This window comes from Anomaloglossus baeobatrachus, chromosome 6, assembly GCF_048569485.1.
Source record: "Anomaloglossus baeobatrachus isolate aAnoBae1 chromosome 6, aAnoBae1.hap1, whole genome shotgun sequence".
Taxonomy (NCBI): Eukaryota; Metazoa; Chordata; class Amphibia; order Anura; family Aromobatidae; genus Anomaloglossus; species Anomaloglossus baeobatrachus.
In genome coordinates this window covers 372350503-372367069 of record NC_134358.1, presented here as the reverse complement: position 1 = coordinate 372367069, position 16567 = coordinate 372350503, and the positions used below count along the sequence as shown (strand labels likewise).

Here is a 16567-nt window from a genome sequence, read left to right as displayed (position 1 = left end):
TGCGGTGATGATGTGGGCGGTAGTGTCGGGATGTGTGCGGTGAAGATGAGGGCTGTAGTGTCGGGATGTGTGCGGTGATGGTCAGGGCTGTAGTGTCGGGATGTGTGCGGTGAGGATATATATATACACACCAACACACTAAATTGTGTACATAAATCTTTTTATATTAGTATATACAAATTGAACAGAACAGTCAAACAATGTATATATCCCTTTGTGGGGGTGTTAAAAGAAAAAAAACGGATCCGTCAAAATTAAGCAAAAAAACAGCAAACAAACGCATGCAAACGCAATTGAACGGTCCGTTTTTATGCTTGATCCGGTAGACGGATCCTGTAAAAAAATGATCCGTTCACTTGCGGTGGCATGCGTTGTACTCTAAAAAAAAACAAACGGATCCAGCAACATGCGTTTTGATGTGATTCTGATGTGAAACCACCCTTAGAGAGACTTTGGCCCAGATCCTGTCACAAGTGTCTAGTAACAGAAAGATGGTTGTGACAGTTCTATTCTGCTTGCAGCTGCTTTCTTTCAGTCATTGTGCAGCTGTTACAGCTACTGCACACTAAACAATGAACGTTGTAATTACTCCCCAGCTCATTGGTTGCCAGCCAGCACACACACACACACACACACACACACACACTAGCGAACAGGCTGTCAATCAATCTCACACACACACACACACACACACACACACACACACACACACTAGCGAACAGGCTGTCAATCAATGTGTTGGTGGTGATTACAATGCAGTGACTCAATGTGTTAGTGGTGATTACAATGCAGTGACCAAAACAGCTCACTGCATCACCTGGATGACTGGAAGTGAGGAGCAGCAGCAGGGAAAGTATAACATCATTTTCTCCCTGTAGCCAATTTTTCAGTAAGCCTGCCCGACATGGTTTAAATGATATTTACCTGCGAATTACCACTATATCTACAGGTAAAGATCATTTTTGGAGGTGGCAGATTCCCTTATAACATATCCACTTATTTCTAAATTATTAGTGGATGCATATAAGGTCTACTGCCTTATCTATGTAGTGTAATGTGGACTCCATAAAATAATTTAGAAAGTGGATTGGTTGTTCATACCAACCAATGTTAATTTCCTTAGTGCAGGATAGAAAATGGAAGATGTCCGATTGTTGTTACAGGCAGCTGTTATATTTATATCTTAACTGCTTTTAAATCAATAGGTCCACATTGCTGTGCTACCACTATGTTTACTCGAAAATAAGACAGGTGCTTATATTCTTTTCTGCTTTCAAAAATGTGCTAAGACCTATTTTCAGAAGGTGTTATATTTGCCTCCTGTATTAGTGCCCATGGATCGCACAACGATCCTCAGTATCTCTCCTGAGCTGAGAGTGACAGCTGCTTAGACATATACGCTGTCACTCTCAGATCAGTAGTGCTGGCGAATAAAGTGAATGCATATTCACTCTTTTCCCCACCCAGAATCCTGCCCACTGCTGAGTCCTGCATGGCACCGACACTCTATGCCTGCTGTACTGTATTACTGTACCAGGATCGCATTGCAATCCTCTTTGGCTCTTTTGAACTGAGAGTGACAGCTGCATAGACAAACACTCACACTCACTTTTAGATCAGGAGTGCTGCCGATGATTGCTGTGAGCAAGCTCATTGCTAATTAAGAGATGGAATATTCATCGTCCTGTCCCGTAATCCCGTCCACCACTCTGAGTTCTGCAAGGCACCCACACTCTTCTAGCTGCATTACCGCTGCGGCTAGTGCTAGAATCGCATCACAATCATCGGCGACTCTCCTGAGCTGAGTGTAACAGCTGAGTACGCATACGAGAGTTGTCGTTGATTGCGATGTGATCCTCAGGCTGGCAGTACCGATAATACAGCAGGCGAAGTGCGGGTATAGTGCAGGACTCAGAGCAGTGGACAGGAGAGGAGGGTGAAAATTCATTCTCTTAATTAGCCATGAGCCTGCTCAACACATTCATCGGCGAAACTCCTGATCTGAGAGTGACAGCATGTATGCCTATATAGTTGTTACACTTAGCTCAAGAAAGTTACTGATGATTGCAATGTGATCCTTGGGCTGGCAGTACTGGAAATACAGCAGAGTGTGGGTGCAGTGCAGAATTCAGAGCGGTGGGCGGGATTAGAGGAGAGGAGGGTGAATATTCATTCTCTTAATTACCCGGAGCTTAGAGCAACACAAGGGGACAATAAAACTTATGTATCCTGAAATAGGGCTACAGAAGCCCTATTTCAGGATACTGTTAGTTTGAGTACTCAATTAGGGCTTATATTTTAAGTAGGCCTTATATTTTAATATATTTTCAGGGAAACACAGTAGTTATGTCTAAACTGTTGTGATGAAATGTTCAGCCAATTTATGCATCCTAATATACTAAAGCATGGTTAAAGAGGTTGTCCTATACTTATTAATTGATGATCCATTTGTACAATAGGACATCAATAGCTGATTTGTGAGGTTGTGACACCCGGAACCCCCACCAGTCAAGTCTTGGTGGCCGCAGGAAGTTTTTGAATAAAAGGTGAATCTGCAGCACCTGGGCACAGCCGCTATAGAAATAATGAAACTGCTGTGTTTTGGCAGCATCCGATAACATAAGGCCACCGCTGGTCACTGGTATTAGCTGATTGGCGGGGGTGCCACGTGTCTCCGTGTATCTTAACAGATGTTGATGGGCTGTCCCAAGGATAAGCCATCAATAAAAAAATTAGTGGCCAAACCCTTTAATTACTCAGTTATATAAAAGGAGAACTTTGAACATCTTCTAATTGTAGCATTGTTTGATTTATAGGGATAGACATTGGAGGTTAGCTGCACTGATAACAGAGCAGATATCTTCCAAATCGGCAGATATCTGCCTACAAATGTGACCAGAGTTACTGCTGTGGATTCCTAGAGCCACAATAAGTAGTAGGGAACCAACAAGACAGTTTGGTAAAAATATTTAAATAAAACAACTTGAGCTGATCGGCAAGTGTCCTGAAGTCATGGTCCTTGAGAAACCCTCTGAGCTGATGGCGCAGAGATTGTGTGTAAGGCCGTATGACATGACATGCATGCGTGCAGTAAGAAAATCTCGCATTGCACTCGGCCCAATGTAAGGGGCCCTTTGCACACTACGACATCGCAAGCCGATGCTGCGATGCCGTGCGCGATAGTCCCCGCCCCCGTCGTAGCTGCGATATCATGGTGATAGCTGGCGTAGCGAACATTATCGCTACGCCAGCTTCACATGCACTCACCTGCCCTGCGACCGTCGCTCTGGCCGGCGATCTGCCTCCTTATTAAGGGGGCGGGTCGTGCGGCGTCATAGCGACGTCACACGACAGGCGGCCAATAGAAGCGGAGGGGCGGAGATGAGCGGGACGTAAACATCCCGCCCACCTCCTTCCTTCCGCATAGCTGGTGTGAGCTGCAGGACGCAGGTAGGATATGTTCCTCGCTCCTGCGGCTTCACACACAGCGATGTGTGCTGCCGCAGGAACGAGGAACAACATCGTAACATCGGTCATTTCCAAATCATGGAAATGCCGGACCCCACACCGATGATACGTTAAGGACGCTTTTGCGCTCGTTAATCGTATAAAGAAGGATTTCCACACTACGATATCGACTGCGACGCCGGATGTGCGTCACTTTCGATTTGACCCCACCGACATCGCACCAGCGATGTCGTAGTGTGCAAAGCCCGCCTTAGACAATGCTGCAGCTCAGATCTGCAAGCTTTTCCTTAGCCCTAATCGGACTAAAGAAAAAATGTCATCATGGTCCGATTATTTATGAGTTTTGGATCACTTGCACCCATACATGTCTATGGGTGTGAGTGAAATATCAGACATCCAAGTGCAGTGCGATATACACACAGGCTGACAATGGAGGAGATGGATAGATCACTCCCTCTCCTCCTCAGCTGTGATAAGATTGGATCACAGTATAATAACACTCTGATCACGCTCTCAGCAGAGCCTGAGCCGAGCATATTGCATTCGATGCTCTCACATTGGATGCCATATGCTCGTGTGACTCCAGGCTAAGGCTTTCTGTTAAGTTCATACCAGCTGATTGTGCCAATTTCAGTGGAGATGGAGCATTGTTGTTTGTTTGTTTGTTTTTTTAACCTGGAAGGATATTGTGAAGTTTTTTAATTTACTGACAGCAAGTGGGATGCTGTGTATAATGTTGCAACAGGTGATGCACAACAATGACGCAGAACTGCGCTTTATGTCTCTGTAACTGGATGAAAGCGTTAATATAAGACTAAAATGTGCAGTGGTGGAGCAGTTTTGGCGCAGACCTCAGCTACCAGTTTTAAACACCAAATTATCTTTTCCTACTCATAAACTGTAAATTCACTTTTACCACTAGTTTAAATTTCTACCTTCCTCATCAATTCTGAAAAATATCTAGAAAAGCATGTGTGGCATTTTCAGAAGTCGTTCAGTGCATCAATCAGATTTGTGTATGCATGTCAACCAAGAGGTAGAAAAAGAAATGAGCCTTCTGAACTGCACTAATTTATATTGCCACGGGGCCATTTTCGTAAGCTTGGCACAATTTGCACCATATTTCCTGTTTCTTTGACAAAACTTATTGTGACAATAAATAAGACAGTTCCTGTAGTTGCTGCAGAGTCCTCATCATTTTTTCCACGGATTCCAGCATGCAAGAATTTTTCCATATGATATTCTCTACAAGTGTTGCCCTCAGAACCTGAGCTGATACAAGCCTCTAGAATGTGCCAGCTGGCTGGCATCTTTTAAATACATTAGGGCTAAAGCTTGCCATTTTACATTTCCTGGTTTAACAGGAATCTGTCTCCAAGATTTTGCTACCCCTTGTGAGAGCAGGGTGATGTAGTTGCAGAGAATCTATTCCAACTATTTCTCACTAAATGGGCTACCTGCTGCAGTTTTGATAAAATTACTGTTTTATCTGCTTCAGATCTAGCAGTTGTATGAATTTTTAACCCCTTCACCCCTGGGCAATTTTCCGTATGTTTGGGGGGGGGGGTTTGCTCCCCTTCATCCGAGAGCGGTAACTTTTTTTTATTTTTCTGTCAACCTTGCCATAAAAAGGCTTTTTTTTTGCGGTACGAGTTGTACTTTTAAATGAAACCATGAGTTTTACCATATAGTGTACTGGAAAACTGCAAAAAAAAAAGTGTGATCACCCAATAGTTTTTGGGATATTTTATTCACTGTGTTCACTATATGATAAAACTGATGTTTTGGTGTGAAATCTCAGGTCAGTACGCATTTGTAGACACCAAACATGTATAGGTTTACTTTTATCTAAGGGGTTAAAAAAATTCAGAAGTTTGTCCAAAAAAGTGGCACACTTTTAGCGCCATTTTCCAAAACCCGTAGCATTTTAATTTTTCAGGATCTATGGCTCAGTGATGGCTTATTTTTTGTATCTCGAGCTGACGTTTTTAATGGTACTATTTTTGCGCAAATGCTACGTTTTGATCACCTGTTGTTGCATTTTGCGCAAAATTTGTGGCAACAAAAAAACCTTAATTTTGGCATTTGGATTTTTTTTTGCTGCTACGCCGTTTACCGATCAGATTAGTTGATTTTATATTTTGATAGATCGGGCATTTCTGAACGCAGTGATACCAAATATGTGTATATTTTTTTAACCCTTTAATTTTCAATGAACCGAATGGGGGTTTCAATGAGCCAAATGGGGGTGGATTTGAACTTTTAGATTTTTTGAAAACTTTTTTTTTAACTTTTGTTTTTATTTTACTAGGTCCCCTAGGTGACTATAATGATCTGCAGTCTGATCGCTCATTCATTTCTCCAGATCACAGGTACACAGCTGAGATCTGAAGAAAAGCTGCTTTTCTCTCACACACTGCCCTCTGCCGGCAGTGAGAGAAAGTGACTCATGATAGCTACAGGAGTCATCACATGTCCCTGTGCTACCGTGGCAACAACTGAAAGTCACATGGTCACGTCACTTCCGATGGGGGTGGGTAAGTTATGCTAATGGCAGCGCCCTGATAAATCTCGCTGTCAGAGTTTGGCCTGGCAGGCACACATCTCGGCTATTGAAATCAGCTGAGTTGTGCGTGGATCGCCGTGGTATGCCCACAGCAGCCCACAGGGATTAACCTCACTCAATCCATGATGTACCCAGTACGTCATGTGTCGCAGAGAGGTTAAAGGCAATATGTCTGATCATTTTCTAGTACAATACTAATGGTATCTTGAATAAAGATGAGCGAACCCGAGGTTCTGTGTTCGATTTTCAGCTGAACACCAACTTTTTTTTTTTTTTTTTTTTTAAAAACTGAGTTTGGATTCAGAGTTTGGGGGTGCTTTACGTACAAACTTCACTGTGCTCTGCTATGCTCGGTGCTCTGCCTAGTGCAAGCCGCTTGCAGTTTTTGATCAGCTCGCACTGGGGGTAACAACAATGTTATCAGATGTATTGTGCAACAAAAAAAAATAATAGGAAAACCCGCTCCCGGAAGTGTTATGTTTATGGCTGGCTGCATGTGGGTGAAGACTCAAACTGCCAATCAGTGACTTTCATTGTGGTTTGGGCCAAGTTCAAACCCATGGAGGTATGGTAAGGCTGCACACACCGAACCGAACTTCCACGGGTTTGCTCATGTCTAATCCTGAAATAGGGCTTGTGCAGCCCTTTCAAGATTTGTAACTTTTTTTTGCTGGTTGTCTTGCTGTAAGCCCCTGAGAATTCAGTGTTGAACTGGCTAGTGAAGCGTATGTAAATACAAACTGAATATTCACTGCTCCCCACATAATCCTGCCCACCTCTCAGCATGTCAGTGATAGTAAAAACCTTCACACTCATTTATACAGTCACTGCCGAGCGTTTGGCGAGCAGTGAATATTCAGTTTGTATTGACATACGCTTTACTACTTAGTGCGAGACCACAAATTCTTTGGGGCTTACAGCAAGACAACCAAAGAAGCTATAGCAATAAACGTTACTGATCCTGAAAGGGCCATCCAAGCCCTATTTCAGGATACTATTAGTATTGAACTAGAAAATCACCTGACAGATTTCCTTAAAATGGAATCTGTCAGTAGGATCCACCGTCCCAAGCCGTCTATATGGGCATATAGGTCATAGGAAGCTGAATAAAATGATACATTGATATCGTCTATCTGATGTCTTTTTCTAGAGAAATCCACATTTTTCTCACATGTAAATGAGCTGTTCCAGGCTATGGGCCGGACACTGATTTGCATGAGAATCTGTACCCAGGGCTTATTTTACATAAAAGGGGGAGTTACCAGTGTGAGACATGTAACTAACATGGAACAGTAGAACTGAACTTTGACTTCTTGCTAACACATTTGCTGCAGCTCTCACAGCTCTGCTGTATTGTAACAATATTAAAACACTGTCTGCCTGTGAGATGGAGGCTGAAGATGAGAGGAACCTGTAGACGTCAAATTACACACAGCTCCACAGCGGGAGCAGCCATAACACATCATATTGCTAACCATTACAAAACACTGGTAATGCCCAATTTTATTTAAGATAAGCTACGGAGGCAAAAGATCTAAAGACTTGACATAAAAACAGGTGGAAATGCAATAATGAATTGGTCCCTTAGTTTTATTATCCCAGATGTTTCCACATGTCCATAGAAGTTCAATGCATGATTAATTGTGTATGTGCCGATCTACGCAGACAGATGTGAAAAGACTCTTCAGATTTACTGTTCTATTGATTTTCATTACATAGATGTATATTCAAGATCAATTCACATAGTGAGCTTGAAGGACTGTTCTTGAGAAACTCTTTTCTTGTCTGTTAAAAGCATTGACTTTTTAATTGAAAAGCGCTGTTCGTTCTCCTTAATGGAACATTTTTGTTGTCTCAAGAGTGTCCTTATAGATCTGTGGCCCAGGTTTAAAAGTGAGTGGGGGCAGGGAGCACTTGCTGTAAATCTGAGGTCTAGAAGTAGTTGGGTTCACATCTAGAAGTTCATCCTTGCTCCTACACCGGAATACGTCTGTTAGGCCAGAGTCACACTTGCGAGTGACTCGCGCATATCTTGCATTGCATCACCCGGCATGGCCGCACACTCTCCTGACAGGTGCGGGTCGGCTGCATGTATTTCTATGCAGCTGAGACACTTCTGTCGGGTGATGCAATGCGAGATACAAGCGAGTCACTTGCAAGTGTGACTCCGGCCTTAGTCACATCACTTACCTCACTGAACACAAAATCTTTTCTAGGACATTGTTGTTCTACGCTTGAGTGTTTATTTCAGCAGTAGTATTCTACAGTCGGGATATGTAGGGTAGTAGATGCTTAGCTTATTGCATATCAATGTATTGTATATTGCGATGTGTAAAATTCACATATACAGAATCAATTCTAATGATTGTTCTTTCAGGGTCACAGAACAACAGCTCATTATCCAGAGCAAGAAAACTGAGTTTTGGTCAGTATGACAATGATGCCTTAGATCCTCAGTGTTCCCGGTATGAATGGAAGAGGTCTCCAGAGCAAGATTCTACACACAAGTCATTTGCTGCCATGGGGCAGTCCCGGCCCAAACAGGTATAGTCTGAATAAAAATGGATGTGAACCAAAAAGCTCTTAGTAACATGGGTAAGGGGCTTGGTGCTTGGCCACAGTGTTGGGGAAAACATGCACATGATGGTGAGGAAACCATGTCATCACCATGAATCGTATATCTGCTAGAGGCCTGTGTTAACAAACAATATGGCAGCCATTACAACTGTTGATCGCTCTAAATTGGTGAATTGCATGCATTATTCTATTGTTTTCCTTTTTGTGCCATGTTTGCATGGGTATTCTACCAAGTTCCAAAAACATAGTAATAGATGAATTATTTCCTTTGTGTATGAACAGCCATTTTCTTTTTGGGAGCAGAGACTAGGCACCCCACTTCTCCCAGTTGAATCAGGTTCCAGTAGACAGACACCTATTGATTTGACTGTTATTACGTATTGATTAAAAAATCTCTTTTAAAGGAATAGCTGTACTGCTTGCTCCATGTATGAATTGACTGCCCAAGTTTAATATATTGGGCTTCAGGCGATATAGTGCCTATAAGTAGTCTTCAACCCCCTGCAGATTTAGCAGGTTTGATAAGATGCAAATAAGTTAGAGCCTGCAAACTTCAAACAAGAGCAGGATTTATTAACAGATGCATAAATCTTACAAACCAACAAGTTATGTTGCTCAGTTAAATTTTAATACATTTTCAACATAAAAGTGTGGGTCAATTATTATTCAACCCCTAGGTTTAATATTTTGTGGAATAACCCTTGTTTGCAATTACAGCTAATAATCGTCTTTTATAAGACCTGATCAGGCCGGCACAGGTCTCTGGAGTTATCTTGGCCCACTCCTCCATGCAGATCTTCTCCAAGTTATCTAGGTTCTTTGGGTGTCTCATGTGGACTTTAATCTTGAGCTCCTTCCACAAGTTTTCAATTGGGCTAAGGTCAGGAGACTGACTAGGCCACTGCAACACCTTGATTTTTTCCCTCTTGAACCAGGCCTTGGTTTTCTTGGCTGTGTGCTTTGGGTCGTTGTCTTGTTGGTAGATGAAATGACGACCCATCTTAAGATCCTTGATGGAGGAGCGGAGGTTCTTGGCCAAAATCTTCAGGTAGGCCGTGCTATCCATCTTCCCATGGATGCGGACCAGATGGCCAGGCCCCTTGGCTGAGAAACAGCCCCACAGCATGATGCTGCCACCACCATGCTTGACTGTAGGGAAGGTATTCTTGGGGTCGTATGTAGTGCCATCCAGTCTCCAAACGTCACGTGTGTGCTTGGCACCAAAGATCTCGATCTTGGTCTCATCAGACCAGAGAACCTTGAACCAGTCTGTCTCAGAGTCCTCCAAGTGATCATGAGCAAACTGTAGACGAGCCTTGACATGACGCTTTGAAAGTAAAGGTACCTTACGGGCTCGTCTGGAACGGAGACCATTGCGGTGGAGTACGTTACTTATGGTATTGACTGAAACCAATGTCCCCACTGCCATGAGATATTCCTGGAGCTCCTTCCTTGTTGTCCTTGGGTTAGCCTTGACTCTTCGGACAAGCCTGGCCTCGGCACGGGTGGAAACTTTCAAATGCTGTCCAGGCCGTGGAAGGCTAACAGTAGTTCCATAAGCCTTCCACTTCCGGATGATGCTCCCAACAGTGGAGACAGGTAGGCCCAACTCCTTGGAAAGGGTTTTGTACCCCTTGCCAGCCTTGTGACCCTCCACGATCTTGTCTCTGATGGCCTTGGAATGCTCCTTTGTCTTTCCCATGTTGACTAAGTATGAGTGCTGTTCACAAGTTTGGGGAGGGTGTTAATTAGTCAGAAAAGGCTGGAAAAAGAGATAATTAATCCAAACATGTGAAGCTCATTGTTCTTTGTGCCTGAAATACTTCTTAATACTTTAGGGGAACCAAACAGAATTCTGGTGGATTGAGGGGTTGAATAATAAATGACCCTCTGAATAAACTTTTCACAATTTAAAAAAAAAAAAAAAAAAAGAAATAACATTCTTTTTTGCTGCAGTGCATTTCACACTTCCAGGCTGATCTACAGTCCAAATGTCACAATGCCAAGTTAATTCCGAATGTGTAAACCTGCTAAATCTGCAGGGGGTTGAATACTACTTGTAGGCACTGTATATTTGTGACCATTTTGCATTTAACCCCATCATGACAGCTCACTCACTTTTGACATGCCATTTTCCATTAACTGAATAGGATAACTGAAGTGAGCACTAATATATATATATATATGAGTGCAAGCCAAAAATACATACTATATATAAGAATAAGGCTGCACATCAACTTAGATAATGGTATAATGCCTCAAGCATATGGAAAAATATTGGAATATACAATGAAAAATGCTACTTGCTAATTTGAACATGTGAATAATGAATGAATTTCATACCTGCTATGAATATTAGGAAAAAGGAGATATTTAGCAATCGCATTGATCAATGTAACTGAGCCCCAAAACCTCGTCAAGGTATATCTCTATATTGGGGTCCCTAGCTCTGTGACCCTAACTGTGTGTCATCTCATTGCAATTAAAAACTGCTATGGGTGGAGAGGGGTAACTAAGGACTTTCTTATATAGGAGATGGAAAAAACATGGCCGAAAGGGGCGGAGCTGTGTTCACATTCAGAAAAAAAACTACATATAACTGAATAGGATAACTGAAGTGAGCACTAATATATATATATGAGTGCAAGCCAAAAATACATACTATATATAAGAATAAGGCTGCACATCAACTTAGATAATGGTATAATGCCTCAAGCTCCTTTTTCCTAATATTCATAGCAGGTATGCAATTCATTATTCACATGTTCAAATTAGCAAGTAGCATTTTTCATTGTATATTCCAATATTTTTCCATATGCTTGAGGCATTATACCATTATCTAAGTTGATGTGCAGCCATTTTCCATTAAGACCTGAAGACCTAGCAATTGTGATCTCAAGCTACTATTATCAAACAATGTTAAATTTTCCATGCCAGCAAAGATATAGGAGAGGGAATGTCTGAGTGCTGTCAGTATTGGCAATGCTCAGTTAACTGTTTACATGCTGCAATCAATGGTGTCTACTAGATGTAGAGTGTGACAGGGGGAGATCGCTTCCTCAGTCACTCCATCAGCTCCCCACAGCATGATCATTGGTTTGTGATGTAGTTATGGCAACCAGAGTTCTATCCATGGCCTCCAAGTCTGTCATAATAGCCAAATAGTCTTATAGACTAAAAATAATGAAGAGGTAATGCCTCACAGAATATGATACAAAAACATGTTTAATTTTTTTCATAAGTAGTGAAACATAACAATTGATATAAACTGGGTATCACTGTACTAGTACTGGCTATAAAATGATATCTTTGTTTGTTCCGATAACACAAAATAAAAAAACAATGCCAGCAGTCATCCCCCTATAAAAAAACTAAGGTAATAAAAATAGTTTGTGTGTATATATATATATATGTGTATGTGTGTGTGTGTGTATATATATATATATATATATATATATATATATATATATGTATATATACACAGTTAGGTCCAGAAATATTTGGACAGTGACACAAGTTTTGTTATTTTAGCTGTTTACAAAAACAAGTTCAGAAATACAATTATGTATATAATATGGGCTGAAAGTGCACACTCCCAGCTGCAATATGAGAGTTTTCACATCCAAATCGGAGAAAGGGTTTAGGAATCATAGCTCTGTAATGCATAGCCTCCTCTTTTTCAAGGGACCAAAAGTAATTGGACAAGGGACTCTAAGGGCTGCAATTAACTCTGAAGGCGTCTCCCTCGTTAACCTGTAATCAATGAAGTAGTTAAAAGGTCTGGGGTTGATTACAGGTGTGTGGTTTTGCATTTGGAAGTTGTTGCTGTGACCAGACAACATGCGGTCTAAGGAACTCTCAATTGAGGTGAAGCAGAACATCCTGAGGCTGAAAAAAAAGAAAAAATCCATCAGAGAGATAGCAGACATGCTTGGAGTAGCAAAATCAACAGTCGGGTACATTCTGAGAAAAAAGGAATTGACTGGTGAGCTTGGGAACTCAAAAAGGCCTGGGCGTCCACGGATGACAACAGTGGTGAATGATCGCCGCATACTTTCTTTGGTGAAGAAGAACCCGTTCACAACATCAACTGAAGTCCAGAACACTCTCAGTGAAGTAGGTGTATCTGTCTCTAAGTCAACAGTAAAGAGAAGACTCCATGAAAGTAAATACAAAGGGTTCACATCTAGATGCAAACCATTCATCAATTCCAAAAATAGACAGGCCAGAGTTAAATTTGCTGAAAAACACCTCATGAAGCCAGCTCAGTTCTGGAAAAGTATTCTATGGACAGATGAGACAAAGATCAACCTGTACCAGAATGATGGGAAGAAAAAAGTTTGGAGAAGAAAGGGAACGGCACATGATCCAAGGCACACCACATCCTCTGTAAAACATGGTGGAGGCAACGTGATGGCATGGGCATGCATGGCTTTCAATGGCACTGGGTCACTTGTGTTTATTGATGACATAACAGCAGACAAGAGTAGCCGGATGAATTCTGAAGTGTACCGGGATATACTTTCAGCCCAGATTCAGCCAAATGCCGCAAAGTTGATCGGACGGCGCTTCATAGTACAGATGGACAATGACCCCAAGCATACAGCCAAAGCTATCCAGGAGTTCATGAGTGCAAAAAAGTGGAACATTCTGCAATGGCCAAGTCAATCACCAGATCTTAACCCAATTGAGCATGCATTTCACTTGCTCAAATCCAGACTTAAGACGGAAAGACCCACAAACAAGCAAGACCTGAAGGCTGCGGCTGTAAAGGCCTGGCAAAGCATTAAGAGGAGGAAACCTAGCGTTTAGTGATGTCCATGGGTTCCAGACTTAAGGCAGTGATTGCCTCCAAAGGATTCGCAACAAAATATTGAAAATAAAAATATTTTGTTTGGGTTTGGTTTATTTGTCCAATTACTTTTGACCTCCTAAAATGTGGAGTGTTTGTAAAGAAATGTGTACAATTCCTACAATTTCTATCAGATATTTTTGTTCAAACCTTCAAATTAAACGTTACAATCTGCACTTGAATTCTGTTGTAGAGATTTCATTTCAAATCCAATGTGGTGGCATGCAGAGCCCAACTCGCGAAAATTGTGTCACTGTCCAAATATTTCTGGACCTAACTGTATATATACCGTATATATATATATATATATATATATATATATATATATATATATATATATATAAAACGTTATAGAGAAATGAGAACTACAGCTTGTCCCATAACAAATGAGCTCTCATAATATGCCTTTTAATCACAAAATTGTTTTTTATTTTGTTTTGTTTTTGTTTTTTTAGAAAAAGTGTAATAAAATAAATAAATTTAGTATACTTATCTTTTTTCATGACCTGCAACAGAAAGTGTCATGTTGATTACACTGAATTGCTGTTCCACAACCCAAAAATGTAATAAAAATAGATCAAAAAGTCCAAAAAATGGTAGCCGAGAAAACTGCAGCTTTTTCTGAAAAAAAAAAAAAAATCCCCAAAACAATAAACCTCTTAACCCATTTACGTCCTAGGACATTCCACAATGTTCTATATTGCCCCCCTCCCTGTAATGCACACATATCTGTTGATGTGATCTGCCTGTACCTCAGATTGCGCTGTCAAGCTCTGACAGCGTGAGGTAACTCGCTCCGGCGGGGATCGCGCCATTCCCCACTGCAATCGGCAGCTTTCTTAAGCGATCATAGGGCGCTAATGGGTTGTTATTACAGTGCGGGGTCAGCTGATGATTCCTGTCACTGTCATGACTCACTTTTTGTGCATGGCGGCAGAGCCCTGGCACTCACAAGAACAAGAGATACTACAGTATTGCTCTAATCAGTAGAAGCGATCTGGTAGTACAGGCACAAAGGACCCTAGAGGAACTAGCAAATTCAATGACAAATGTAACCCCACCACACACACATTTGGTATCTCTGCATTCAGAAATGCCCGATCAATCAAAATATGAAGTTAACTAATCTGATCGGTAAACGGTGTAGTGAGAAAAAAAAAATTAAACCAGAATTAAGGTTTTTTTTGGTCGCGGCAACATTCCATTAAAATGCAATAAGATAAGAGGCGATTAAAATATCATATCTGCCCCAAAATGGTATAATTAAAAATGCCAGCTCAAGACGCAAAAAATAAGCCATCACTGAGCCCCAGATCCCAAAAAGTGAGAACACTACAAGCCCCAACAATGGCACCAAAAGAGCTATTGGTTTTTTTCCACCATGTAGATACAAGTAAAACTATACATATTTGGTACCTACGACCTTATACTGACCTGGGGAATTATTATGCCAGGTCAATTTTATCATACTGTGAATATGGTAAATGAAAACCCAAAAAAACAATTGTGGAATTTAATGTTTTTTTCAATTAACCACATTTGGAATCTTTTTCCCATTTTCCAGTACAATATGGGGCAGAATGAATGGTGTCATTAAAAAGTACAACTCGTCCAACAAAAAACAAGCCCTCATATGGTTATATTGACTGAAAAATAAAAGAGATATGGCTCTTGAAAAAAGGGGAGGAAAAAACTAGAAACAAAGAATAGAAAAGCTCCGGGTGGCGAAGGGGTTAATTTTGGGTTCCTTTCTACTGTAATGCTTTTCATAAATAAACCTGTGTCAGTTAGGTATCATATAATTGTGCTGACTAGCGTTGAGTGAGTATGTTACTATTCTTACTCGCGATTCTCGGAACGAGTACTGTCTAATACTTGCGCATTGATTCCGAATAGCGTGTGCAATGCAAGTCAATGGGGAATAATGGAAACCTGAATTCCGCACTATTTGCTACTTGCACGAATAGTACGGCATTCAGGTTACTCGTTACATTGTGATTATTCCCCATTGACTTGCATTGCACACGCTATTTGGAATGAATATAGTTATGAGTATAGCGAGTATGAATAGTTAGGTACTCGCTCCGCTCTAGTGCTGACCAGCAGAATTCAGTTCACACTATATTTCTGCAGCAAACAATAAATTAAAAGCAACAACAGAATTTGCGTTTAGACTTTTTTTTTCTATTTCTTCACATATGAACACAATTGATAACCTGAAATAACTTATTACTGATCTCATCATTTTTCTATGTACGTTTTACTTGATTGTGTTTATTTAAAAAAAAAAAAAGCAATAAAAACTATTGAAACATAAAGGGTTATAAAAACTGAAATGTGTGGTATTAAATTGCATGAACCCTGAAATGGTGTCACTGACACTACAACTCTTCTCACAAAACAAAAAAGCCTTCATATATGACAAAGTCTACAAAAGAATAAAGTTGGGATGTGACCATGAAAAACGTGTGTATGAAGGCCAGATTGGGTCTGAGGGGGTTAATGTTTCATTCTTTTTTTTTTTTTTTTTTTCAGGAGACATTTTCCAGCTACCAGGGGGATGTTGATGAAATAGATGGCATTTTCAATTGTTCAAAAAATGGTAGTGAAGTTGTACCACCAACACCAGCTTTCCCTATTTCCCCAGAAACCCCTTATGGTGAGCAGAACGTTTCACTATGTGCCGAAATGACTTCCACAGAGATGCTAGCTGTGAACTTAAGGGGCTCTCTGTTTATTTTTCAGTGCGGACACCCCCAAATTATACTCAGATACAGGAGACAGGACATCAATTCTACAGCCCCTCGGATATGTACACAGCAGGGCATGGTGAGAACGCGCACACGTTAGAGTCTGATTTTTACATAATAGTATATAGGTGATAAAATGCTGGTTGTATAACATAACAATACTAGAGGTGATTGGATCTAGGTTTTAATTTACCAAATCGCATGGATTTTACCTATTTCTTATCACGCTGTGGAGTATTTACAGACCCCAGAACATAATGCACTGAGGATGTGAAGAAAATATAAATATCAATAACCTCACCGCTCACCTGTACGGCCAGTGCCACTACCTGCCATGATGAGCAGCTCCCTGAA

General features: G+C 41.0%; 1 protein-coding gene across 3 annotated transcripts in view; it reads left to right on the top strand.

Moving 5' to 3' along the window:
- TNS3 (tensin 3) overlaps positions 1-16567 on the top strand; it is a 528788-nt gene that overhangs the window by 445376 nt on the left and 66845 nt on the right. For all 3 annotated transcript variants that reach the window (XM_075315024.1, XM_075315026.1, XM_075315025.1), the window contains 3 exons: positions 8412-8578; positions 15999-16122; positions 16209-16292. In XM_075315024.1, coding sequence (XP_075171139.1) covers positions 8412-8578; positions 15999-16122; positions 16209-16292 — 375 coding nt within the window. The remainder of the gene's footprint in view (positions 1-8411; positions 8579-15998; positions 16123-16208; positions 16293-16567) is intronic.